Genomic DNA, 13,271 nt, shown 5'->3' on the forward strand with positions numbered 1-13,271 from the left:
CCGAGTACCAATAATTTACCGGAAACTAGGGTTCACTGAGTAGCTCAGTGAAATAAGTACTGAAGTACGGTACTTTCAGCGATTTTTTTACCGTAGTTCAGTATATTTCCTAAATTCAACTGACAGCTCAGTAAAATTTGATTTTTACAGGGTAATTTCGGTAAATTTTTTACCGAGTATTGCGTCCCTGATTTAGTGTGTACACCACAGTCACCAAGCGTCTCCATCAAACAATAGTTCTTCATTAACAAAAAATCAACCCTTCCCTGAGCCAGTTCGATGCAAGAACAACTTTCCACTGCCCAAACCGGAGATAGCTTACAATCTGGCCAGTGTCCATTTATCACAAACTCATCAAAACTTACTGAAGAAGGCTATCCACTTGAGCCGGCTCAAGGACTTGACATCTTTCCCACCTCTGCTGCAACTTCCCTAAGCCGATGCGGGGCTCGTAGAATGGAAACGATTTTCCCAGCAATCTGCTCTCAGCATAACAACTTCCTTATCTCTTTAGGTTTTACTTCTTGAGCCCCACACCGCAACTTTGCCGTGCCAAAAGTGAATAAAGACTTTTCCACCCTTTTTTTTACCCCACACTAGGACCGAGTGGAAGAGAGCAAAAACAGCTATCAAAACACTTGTCCATCTGGCGTGCCTGCGCGCCCATTTAAATTATTCACTCGATCGGAAACCCTATCAAATAGATATAAACGACCTGGTCGGGCTCAGGTATAAAGATGATGCAGAAGAAGAAGAAGAAGAAGAAGAAGAAGAAGAAGGACGACTTCTTGGCGTTGCCATCCCCCATCTGTCAGTCACGTCGATTATTTATGTATCCATCTTACGGTACGGACGGACAAGTATGAATACATTAAACCTTAAACAGACACAGGCCGGGCCGGCACACCATCTGTCACAACCGGTGAATACATGCAACTTATATGTGGGTTAGGGTGGTCGATAGTTGGAAATTGATTTTGACCGTATCCTGCAGCCTTTGACTGCTTATATTCAAAGGACAATATTTACAAAATAAAACTATTATATACTATCCGTTTTAAGCTGTTAGCGTGCGATATACACGTCTTCAAATATATTTTACAAAAGTTGAGCTATGGATTATCTTGATTGTAATAGATCTATTACACTTGAATTAAATTGCTATCACAACTCAATTTTACCCAAAAGCACGTGGATCTAATTTTCTGTAATTTGTATGGTGCAATTATCCATCCGCATTTGTCATTCCAAGTTGTGGAAAATATTCTTGTGTGTATTACCAATAAAGATAATCCATAGCTCAACTTTTGTGAAATATATTTGAAGACGTGTATATCGCACGCTAACAGCTTAAAACGGAGTGTATATATAATAGTTTTATTTTGTAAATATTTTCCTATTGTATGTATTGTATTTTTTTTTATAAATTAAAATAACCGGGTTCCGGAAAATCAACGCCTCCAAAATTTCGAGTCACCTTCGAATTCTAACCAATATTAACTCAATGGTCGGGTTGTTGAATTTCATAAAAATCATATCGGATTGAAAATGGACTCAGAGGTCACAAAAACCAGTTTACAGGCCAAATTTGTCCTGTTGAACTTTTTGAAAGTTTTATTTCTGAACCATCCAAAATATTTCAGTGTTGTATCCACATTTTTTTGGGTTTTCTTACAAAAAGTAAATAAAAGACCACCCTATTAGTCCACCCCCCATTGAATCCATATTGACTTTTCTCCAGCCGTGGGAACACGGCAAGGATCGAAAGAAACATGGATGCTTTTATTTTCATAATCCGACGATCCTATCAAAGGCATCCTTTTATGATGGGAAAACGCTTTCTATCTCCCTCGCTCACACTCTCTCGCTCTTATCTATTGCGAATAGATACATGTCGATGATGGACAACGGAGCCAAAAAGAAAGCTAGACCGTTCTTATGAAGGAAAGCATACCGTCACCATCGTGCTAACTTGTCGTACGTGCATTTTGGGCCAAATTGAGTTAAAAACGCCATTTTGTGCAGCTCACAATGCCTCACCTGTTGACCTTCACAGATCCTCAAAATTTGATTTCAATCCTGAGATATTCACCAAAAACCGAAAAAACTCCATTCATTTTTGTCACTTTACATATGAAAGTAGTTTCAATCTTGTCGTGCTATCTTGTCACTCCCTGAAAATCGATGTAAGTGTGACAATTGGCCAAAGGGATTTCAGGTCAGGATGCGTTTGACGCACGTACAAGTCAGACTATCGTAAACATTTGTAATTAAAACTCGAGACTCCAGCAACCAACTTCAACCAAACTTTGGGACAATGCACAGAATGGACAGCCAAACAAAACGTGTTTGTTATTGTTTACATTGCGTGCTCTAGTTTTTGTTTATTCAAGGTCAAACATTTAAACGCGTTTTTCTCGGAACAACGAAATGGCGGGTGCGTCATGATAGCACGACGACGTCGATATACGCGATGTGTGACCGGCTTTTTCTTTGGCTTTCCACCTGATGTGCATGGGGCTTGATATTCTTGGAAGATATCTCTGGATCGGAATTGAGGGACACTTCATAATTTCCGGAAGTTTTTCATGAATGCTACGGAACGATGTGAAGAAAATCACTTTAGATACATGCACAAAACCTGGGTGATGAATAGAGAGAATGCGTAACGTGATTTTCGAATGATCCCACTTTGTTTACTTCTATAAAGTAGGAGGCTGTTCAAGCACAAGCATGACTTTTTTCTTATTGATAAATGAGCTTTTTTATAATCACTAGTATGTGTTTAATTTTGTCTAATTTTTGACGTTTTTTTCCTTGCAAATTTTGTGTGTTTTCGATCGGTTACAAGAAATTTTTCATTTTTACGGGTGACGAAGAACTGCGGCTAGAGTGTCATTCTGCGATGTCGCAGATAAATTCCCCGGCTGCTGATTTTGTAATCCTGCAGCTCTTCCTGGTCCAGCAAATAAACATCGCTAATCCCAGCGAAGCTGATCCAACAAACAGAGAAGATTTTCACTAAACCAGTAGGTTTTCAAACGGAACCAAACGATAAAGACAGCTTCTGGATGGATACAACCGCATCGACTTCATAAACAACTTCCATCCATAATTTAAAAAAAAATTAACGATCTCGCCTTCATTTTTCTTATGATATGTTGACTTCAACATCAGGTCCTCAAAAGCCACATATCTGGATTTCTTTTTAAAAAAAGGTCCAATAAACCAAATTTTCAGTTTTTGCTTTTTGGGTGTTTTTGAAACCACCTTGAGTCAGGGATATTGACAAACACCCAAAAAGCAAAAACTGAAAATTTGGTTTATTGGACCTTTTCAAAAAAAAATTATAATGATCGATAGGAATACTCTCTACTTTTGGCGAACAGTAAATTGGTTCCACTTTGACAGTTCAAAATTGAGGCCGTTTTGCGAACCACTATTTAGTACCCAGCACAAAACCATTTCCCGTTATCGTAAACAGCTTACATTGATTTGTAAATTTGTGATGAAATCTGTTCACGAATGCAACTTTCAATTCGATTACACCGACCAAAAACAATTCTCCGCTTCGAGGAGAAGCACAAATTTTGGGGTCCCCAGAAACATGTGCACTTTGATTGTTTCAAAAATATTTAAACTGGGCCGAATAATTTTTATTAAAAGTTTGTAATTAGTGCTGTTCGCTACTCCCAAATATTGCATGCAATTTTTGCTTGTATGCAACAGCGAAGAACCGCCTTAAATCTCCATATAAACTTTGGCCCAGTCCAAATATTTTTGAAAAATTCAAAGTGCACATATTTCCGGAGTCCCCAAACTTTATGGTTCCCCTTGAGATGAGTCTGCGCAATCATTTTTGTCAATTTTTGTAGGTCAGTGTTATCAAAGGAAAGCAAGTGTGCACTTGTTTTTTATGCTTGTCTCTTGTTTTCGTGTTTCCCATTCATAATGAATGAATCAATTTTATCAAATCAAATTTGATATTTGATCCCAATGTTTAATTTTTATAAAACGTATGGGCTTACATAGATGTAAAAAATCACAAAATTTCATATTACAGAAAATTTACGAATCCACTAAAAAGATGATTTTTAATCGCTCCTGAAAGTTTCAAGAAGATATATCATGATTAAACTGAGTAAGAGACGAATTAAGCTTAAAATTTTGCCTTGCACTAAGCAGCCCGTCAAACTTTCTGAGCGTTTTCTCTAAACACCGAATTGATTTACGAGTGCCACGATATCTCGAGATGGGATGGACCAAATTGGCTGAAATTTGATGTGAAGACTCTAAAGACGCAAGATCCGGGACCGTGGTTTAGGGGTAAGCGTGGCTGCCTCTCACCCAGTCGGCTCGGGTTCGATCCCAGACACGGTCCCGGTGGCATTTTTCGAGACGAGATTTGTCTCACAACGCCATCCGTCGGATGTGGAAGTAAATGTTGGCCCCGGTCTAACCTAAAGGGTTAGGTCGTTAGCTCAATCCAGGTGTAGGAGTCGTCTCCCTTGGTCCTCCCTCGGTGGAGTCGCTGGTAGGCATTTGGACTCACAACACAAAGGTCGTCAGTTCGAATCCCGGGGTGGATGGATGGAGCTAAGGTGTAAAAAGAGGTTTGCAATGGCCTCAACAATCAAGCCTTCGGACACTTAGTTTCGAGTAGGAATCTCGCAATCGAGAACGCCAAGGCAATGCTGTAGAGCGAATAATTTGATTTTTTTTTTTTTTTTTGACTCTAAAGACATATCCCGTGTATATGACGAAGCCCAAATTAAAAAATTTGCCTTTTAAAAAAATGCAAAAATCAAAAACCAACGATTTTTTATATGAAAAACATAAAAATATTTTTATCTTATTTTTAATAAACTTTCTGAAAATCGGCTTTTGTCATGCAAACGGGACCGGTTTAACAAGTCCTCACCAAAATGTTGTGCCGATTTGGTCAAAGCAGTGTTGAGATATCGTGGCACCCGTTTCTCGGCAAGTTTGTATACCAAATTTCTCCAAATTTGTTTTGTTGAAAGATGAAAATGTGTATCCTAATATCTTGAAATCAGATTTAAAAAAAAAATAAATGTGTCCTCATACCAACCTCCGACATTTTTGCCGATTTACATGTATGTAACCCCTTAAGTACCATTTCACATGGATGAAATTTCCATGATCTTTTATAGAAAATAGATAAAAAGCATTTTTTATATAAATCAATTCACTTGCGCACAAAAACGTACAAATATGAAAAAAACACCTCTAACAAATCCTAAAAAATGCACCACACACGAGGCACAAACGCAACACAACAGGAAAAAAACATTTCAACTAAAAAACAAGCTTATACGGATTATACTAAGTTGCTAAATTTATCACCCACGTTTTTTCTGGCTGCCACACCCTCGGGACAGTTCACCAACCAGCAGCAGGGCAAATGCCTAAGCCACAATATTTTTTGTAGGTGAGCAATAATCGTCACCATTTTCGTGGGCCCATTCTTGGCATCAGTCCATCCTTGGAGCAGAATAGGGGAAAACATACACAGCCTAAAAACAACGGTCGTGATAAAAAAAAACGCAAACTTTCTCATGAAAGTGAATATGTACAACTGCTCGACACATTTGAATTTATGATGTAAAAAATTGCTGCTGACAGTATCATGCCATTTTCACACATTTGTGGTATTCCATGAGGATTTTAATGGTTTTGTTCCGGAGTTTTTGTTTGAAACACAATTTTATAAAATTGTTGTTTTCTCTTATAATATCACTCTATCATTTGGCATATTTAAACTCGAGCCTAGTTCAAACAATTTGTTTTAAAGTTCCACCGAGTCCATTGAAATAGTTCTGAACATTATTCTGCCGGAAGTGATAACATGTTCTCATTACTAATTATAAGTTTTCAAATTAACTTTCCCACTAGTACCATCATGACCCCCTTTAACGAACACTAAACCCTCGGCACGGCCTTAAACTTCCTGTCGTCCCTAGTTGTTCCCAAAAACATATATACATATCGTTACATGGTTCATTAAAAAGTATCTCCCTCTGGTGGTTCTTTAGAAAGCAATTTTATTGTCTTGAGGCACGAAAAACGGCTCCCCTTCTGCAGATGCCATTCAACCAAAAAAAAAGTTGTGTCAGTGGGAAGGGGAAATCCCCGAGAAAGGGTGAGGCATTACGGAATTTTCCCACCGTGGAGTTTAATTCTATTTCCACTTCCGGGCTCCCCACCGGCCTTATCTCGTGAAGGCAGCGAAAGCCTCATTCATACCTGATGTTCCGCCGGGGGTCCCTCAAGAGGGTGGTAGAGTTGCGAGTTGCCGAGCGCGGAAGTAGTTTATCTGTTGCCGCATGCCTGGCTCATTTCAAATAATGTGCTAAGAGACTCGTCTCGTAAATGATTACAGTTTTCGCTCCTCCTTTGGGAGTCCTCTCTTTTCCGGAGATGGTTTATACTTTCATCGCACGTACAATTTAAATCCACTCAAGTGAAGTTCCTTTGGTTGAATCTGATAAATTTGGAAATCTTCTTTTCCGTTTCAATGGGGATTAACCACAATTGCAGTAGTTGAACATGACTGAAACTGACTGTTTAAAATTTGTCACTCAAATAGGGTTGACAAAAAGTCCACTGAGAAATGCATTCTCTGTGAATTTATGTGGACACTTTTGCCTGACAGTTGTGTGATGTACAGACTTTACATCCATGGAATAGTACATCAACATGCACTAGATAGCTAATGGATTGTGTCAAGATGTCAAGTTTTATGATATAAAATATTTCTCACTAGTTTTTCATCGGCTATGACGGACGTTTATAACGATTCGTAAAGTTTGCGAAAAATAAATCTTTTGAAATATGAACTGATATTTCTTTTTATCATAGCCAAATTTAATCAATCAAAAACATGAATAAATAATTATGCAAACTTTAGCCGGTATTAAAATGTTGCCCTCAAAATGGTCAGGAAAAATGTGAAGAAGTCATTCTTGAAATTGCTGACAAAATTTTCAAATCATTATTTCGAATTTCATACTTTTTCTCTTCTTTAAACATTTATTATGAAACTTAGGCTGATATATTTTTTGGTCGGAGGTATAATTCGCAATTTTCAGTGTGAGAACGTTGAAAAAAAAATTAATTAGTTTTGTGCTGCTGTAAAACTTAACTAAAGAAGAATACCTTAGAGCAATTCTCTACGAAATCGGTCTTTTTTCTTCAATTTTAATTTTTGTATTTTTTAATCCGGCTGAAACTTTTTTGGTGCCTTCGGTATGCCCAAAGAAGCCATTTTGCATCATTAGTTTGTCCATATAATTTTCCATACAAATTCGGCAGCTGTCCATACAAAAATGATGTATGAAAATTCAAAAATCTGTATCTTTTGAAGGAATTTTTGATCGATTTGGTGTCTTCGGCAAAGTTGTAGGTATGGATACGGACTACACTGGAAAAATAATACACGGTAAAAAAATTTGGTGATTTTTTATTTAACTTTTATCACTAAAACTTGATTTACAAAAAACACTATTTTTAATTTTTTTATTTTTGATATGTTTTAGAAGACATAAAATGCCAACTTTTCAGAAATTTCCAGGTTGTGCAAAAATCACTGACCGAGTTATGAATTTTTAATCAATACTGATTTTTCAAAAATCGAAATTTTGGTCGTAAAATTTTCAACTTCATTTTTCGATGTAAAATCAAATTTGCAATCAAAAGTACTTTACTAAAATTTTGATAAAGTGCACCGTTTTCAAGTTATAGCCATATTTAAGTGACTTTTTGAAAATAGTCGCAGTTTTCATTTTTAAATTAGTGCACATGTTTGCCCAGTTTTGAAAAAATATTTTTGAAAAGCTGAGAAAATTCTCTATATTTTGCTTATTCGGACTATGTTGATACGACCTTTAGTTGCTGAGATATTGCAATGCAAAGGTTTAAAAACAGGAAAATTGATGTTTTCTAAGTTTCACCCAAACAACCCACCATTTTCTATCGTCAATATCTCAGCAACTAATGGTCCGATTTTCAATGTTAATATATGAAACAATTGTGAAATTTTCCGATCTTTTCGAAAAAATATTTTTGGAATTTTCAAATCAAGACAAACATTTTAAAAGGGCGTAATATTGAATGTTTGGCCTTTGTGAAATGTTAGTCTTGATTTGAAAATTCCAAAATATTTTTCAAAGAGATCGGAAAATTTCACAAATGTTTCATATATTAACATTGAAAATCGGACCATTAGTTGCTGAGATATTGACGATAGAAAATGGTGGGTTGTTTGGGTGAAACTTAGAAAACATCAATTTTCCTGTTTTTAAACCTTTGCATTGCAATATCTCAGCAACTAAAGGTCGTATCAACAAAGTCCAAATAAGCAAAATATAGAGAATTTTCTCAGCTTTTCAAAAATATTTTTCAAAACTGGGCAAACATGTGCACTAATTTAAAAATGAAAACTGCGACTATTTTCAAAAAGTCACTTAAATATGGCTATAACTTGAAAACGGTGCACTTTATCAAAATTTCAGTAAAGTACTTTTTGATTGCAAATTTGATTTTACATCGAAAATGAAGTTGAAAATTTTACGACCAAAATTTCGATTTTTGAAAAATCAGTATTGATTAAAAATTCATAACTCGGTCAGTGATTTTTGCACAACCTGAAATTTCTGAAAAGTTGGCATTTTATGCCTTCTAAAACATATCAAAAAATAAAAAAAATTAAAAATAGTGTTTTATTGTAAATCAAGTTTTAGTGATAAAAAGTTAAATAAAAAAATCACCAAATTTTTTTTACCGTGTATTATTTTTTTCCAGTGTAGTCCGTATCCATACCTACAACTTTGCCGAAGACACCAAATCGATCAAAAAATTCCTTCAAAAGATACAGATTTTTGAATTTTCATACATCATTTTTGTATGGACAGCTGCCGAATTTGTATGGAAAATTATATGGACAAACTAATGATGCAAAATGGCTTCTTTGGGCATACCGAAGGCACCAAAAAAGTTTCAGTCGGATTAAAAAATACAAAAAAAATCGAATGACCGAAATCCTAGAGAACTGCTCCTTAACAGAAATCAAGACAAGAAAAGATGCAAAAGGGTTTGCTATCAATACTTAAAATTTAGTCCCACAATAACACACAATGCAAACCCAACATAACTTTCAAATTGACCTCTATCAAGTGGCTCAAAACTCCATTAAATAATTTCCATCTGACCATCAACAGTTAAACTTTATGCCCAGTTCCAGAAAACTCGGAAAAGTGCACAAACTTTTCTCTCTACAATAACTCATTTTTGATTCCAAACAGCAACGTCACGGAAGCAAATTAAGCCAAACATTAGTTAAATGAAAATTGACACGGACTGTACTGAAAGTTCACCCCTAACCCCTCAACCAAACCAACCCGAAAGCTCTACAACGACGTCAGTTGAACCATCTCGTGGAAAGTGGATCAGCCAGCATAGCTAATGTCTGTCCTCCTTCGTTTCGTGCAATATTCAGACAAACCGTCAGGGGCTAGGAAATGGATGTGTCTAGTTTATAATTCATTCAACCCCGCAATTTTCATCACCACCTCCTCCAACCTTTCCCTTGCCTTGGGAAAATTGCTCATTGCTAAAATTTTCATTTCATTTACCTACATTTACAGGTTATTGGCAGGCGAAAAACGGGCAGCGGCAGCGGCAAGAATGTTACCAGTTCGCAGTCGAGTCTGGAATCGACGCCCAGCAACAGGAAAAGTGAATCCAACGAGTGGCCTGATCCGCCCGACATTCCGATCTGTAGCACCGAGGACGAGGCCGCGTCCCTGTACTCTGACTCAGGTACGTCGCTCAGGCGTGTTCACCTTGAACCCAACTTGAAATGCCTTTCCAAACTTACAGATGAGCTCATTCCGAACGTACCGGACATCAGCGGTCGGGGAACGTACGTCATCCGGAAGGGACGTCGGCGGCAACGGTTGGAGAGTTTGGACGCCAGCAATAATCTGCCCATTCCGGGCGGTGATCAGCTCCAGCCGGCAACTGTGCCCTGTCCCGCCGTTGTTTCAGCCCTGCCCAGTCCCGTGTTTCCCGTGTCCATGCTGACGCCCAAATCACGCCACAGCATCGATCTGGGCATCTCGTCTGTATCGTCCCTCGGAGCGACCAGGTTTACACACTCCGTCGTTCCTCAGAAAATACCAAGCTCAGTTCTCTCGCCCAGGTAAGGAGATATATCGCTTCATAAATCACATATTGTGGCGAATGAAAATTTTGAAATAAAATTAGTTTACCATAGTCACTACTTGTTGAAAATTTTGTTTCTTAGCCGAATCTATTATTTAAGTTTTGGATTGGTTTTGAATTTTTGATATCAAGACACGAGACATATTTCGAAAAAAATGTCCTGACGTTGCATTGCCGGAATAGGGGAACTATACCCTTTTTCAGCCTATTTCTATTATCGGCCTATCAGCACTTTGATCATGAATTACTGCTTTCATAAAGTGTTTTTGACTGTTTCAAAGTAATAAATAGTTCAAATAAAAGTGAGCAAGCAACTCTCCATTGTTGATACATCTGAAACTGTTGATTTATTAGCAGAAAACGGCAAAAGTACACAGAAAAAAATATGTAAATTTACACAGCACGTAATTACTGTTTCTTATGTAAACTCACTCAATGTAATGTTGAAATATAATGTAAAGAGTAAAAAGTCATGGAAATTACTCTAATGTAAATCTAAATCTAATGTAAATCATGAATCTAATGGAAACGTTGAGCATGGAAACTCAAATCTGATGAATTTCTACCCGTGTTCGGTTTCCTGTAAATTCCTATTCAATGTAAATCATATATCCAATGTATTTCTGCCAAACGTTGACTTCAAAACTACCCGAACTAAAAATAGTAATATTTGGTTCTCTTTCTATCGCTCTCATACTTCGCTGGCCCACTGCCTGAGCCTAGCCCTGAACAAGTTGATGCTTTAGCCGCTTGTTTATAAAATGCGAAGATGGCTCAGTCGGCAGCGGGTAGCAGCAGCAACACCGAACATTCTACCCGTCGTCCGTTCGATTCCAGTCCAGCGTTATTCCACTTGGCCGTCGACGAGAAAGCGTCCTCTACCTGTGAAACAATTTTTTAAAATCAGAATTTCCTTTTGCTGCCCGCTTCACTCATTTTAAAATAGAACATAGGCCACACCCTTTTACTACTGCAATCCAAGTTGAGCTTCTCATTCCCATTGGCCAATCAGAATTAGTTGATTTGAACTAATGTAAATTCCAAAAGTAATGTAAATTCGAAAACTAATGTAAATTTTCAAAACTAATGTAAATTTCCAATGAATCTAATGTAAATTTCCAATGAACCTAATGTAAATATACATCATTTATCATGATACCTTTTGGTACATGATAAATAATGTAAATTTACAGAAATATTTTTTTCTGTGTATTGGTTGAACGGCTCTGAGTGAATAAAATGGGTTTATTTCCCCTATGTCACTATTTCATAAACCAAATTAAAATCATTAAAAATTTAAATAATCTGAAAAACTTATAAACATCAAACTAAGCGATACGTAATTCTTTCACGTTTACGTTTCAAGCTCTGCCCTAAAAAATATCTATTCTTTCTGTTAGTATTCTAAACCATAAACTGCAAAATGCAATAACCTTTCTCTTGTTTCCATTTCCAGGTCACGACTATCATTAGATTTAAGTTCACCTACCTCAGAGCTTCCAGCAAACGTGAAGAAAATCACCAGCCCTACCGGAAGCTTCCCCGTGCACCACTCCTCGCAGATGACCTCCCAAACACCCCCGGCCAACAATAGCAACAACAGTTTAAACAAGAGCAAATCCAACCACGGCAGCAACAACAACCTGGCAGGAGGTGTTACTACTGCGTCCGGCGCTGTTGGCCAACAGTCCCAGCAGCAGCAGCAACAACCAATAGTCTCCTCTCGCTACACCGAGTTTAAAACGTACAGTTCGACCTTTGATGCACTGCAAGCGTTAGAGGGCAGCGGCAATAATGGCAACAACGGTGGTGGCGCTGGCAACAGCAGCAACAATAATAGCATCAACCGCGGCGGAGGTGCCATCGGAAACGGAACTTCCGTTGTATCCTGTTCCGACAGCACCGACGGCAGCTCCCTAATGCGGGTGTCCTCCCTGCCAGGCGTCACGCCCCAGCACCCAACCTCCTCCGCAGCAGGTACGGAAACAGCAGGTGATGGAAATAGTTTGTTCTGCGTTCAATTTTTTATGTTTTCCACACCTTTGGAAACTGTGGCCAAGCACGATTTCCCGGGGAGTTGGAGTGGGTTGAGAGGTTGATGATTTATTCAACGTCTCGGTTATTGTGAGTGGTTTCTGGGGCAAGAATCTTAAAGGAATGACCTTGAATTCACTCGTGGGGAGGAAATAGTTTAAGATAAAGCAAATGATTTCCATACTATACTATTACCTTTGCTTCGTACAATACTGGATTTTTGAGCATACCCGGGCAGACGGTAATATTGTTAAAATATCAGAAAGTGTTATGGAATCTTCTTGAAAAATCAATTTTTGCATAAGTGTTTAATAACAGTTTATGTTATAATAACAAAATTTGTTATTGGTCTGATATTGGTTGGAAGCCAACACAACTTTGGAATAACATTTTTGTTATGGAAGAATACAGGGCTGCGGAGTCGGGTCATGTTTTAAACGACTCCGACTCCGACTCCGGCTTTCTGAGATTAGCCAACTCCGACTCCGGCTCCGGCTTTCAGCTCGAACCGACTCCGACTCCGACTCTAACTCCGGCCTACAAACTCTAGCCGACTCCGACTCCAACTCCGACTCCAGCTTTCAACAAATGGTTAGCTCCGACTCCGGCTCCACATATTTTTTAATGTTTGAAAACATTGATGAATAGGATTATTTAAATACTCTCTAATTGTAATGTATTTCTCAAGGAAAATAAGTTCAAATCACAAAACTGAAAAATAATCCATGTAACAAGTTTAAAACTTAATTGAAACAGAAATCAAAAAATATCTCCAGTTTTGAAATCATTTTCACAAGAACAATTCAGAAGTATGGACCAAAATTTGCCGACGATATATGATTTTTTAAAAATAATGTTTTTTGTAAAAAAAATAAATCACGTACTTAAAATTTTTTGATCTCATTTTTATGTAAAATCGATTTTTTTTATTACGTGCACCGTTTTAAAAATATAGCCTCAAAGTTATATTTTGTACGAAAAATTCCGTTTTT

At 37.5% G+C, this 13,271-nt stretch overlaps 1 protein-coding gene across 5 annotated transcripts in view; it reads left to right on the plus strand.

Annotated features, from left to right (window-relative positions):
- Window positions 1-13,271, plus strand: part of LOC6032431 (uncharacterized protein PB18E9.04c) — a 265,877-nt gene that overhangs the window by 209,182 nt on the left and 43,424 nt on the right. For all 5 annotated transcript variants that reach the window (XM_038250173.1, XM_038250172.1, XM_038250176.1 and 2 more), the window contains exons 9-11: window positions 9,666-9,840; window positions 9,901-10,222; window positions 11,702-12,222. In XM_038250173.1, the coding sequence (XP_038106101.1) occupies window positions 9,666-9,840; window positions 9,901-10,222; window positions 11,702-12,222 (1,018 nt within the window). The remainder of the gene's footprint in view (window positions 1-9,665; window positions 9,841-9,900; window positions 10,223-11,701; window positions 12,223-13,271) is intronic.

Source organism: Culex quinquefasciatus, chromosome 2 (assembly GCF_015732765.1).
Source record: "Culex quinquefasciatus strain JHB chromosome 2, VPISU_Cqui_1.0_pri_paternal, whole genome shotgun sequence".
Taxonomy (NCBI): Eukaryota; Metazoa; Arthropoda; class Insecta; order Diptera; family Culicidae; genus Culex; species Culex quinquefasciatus.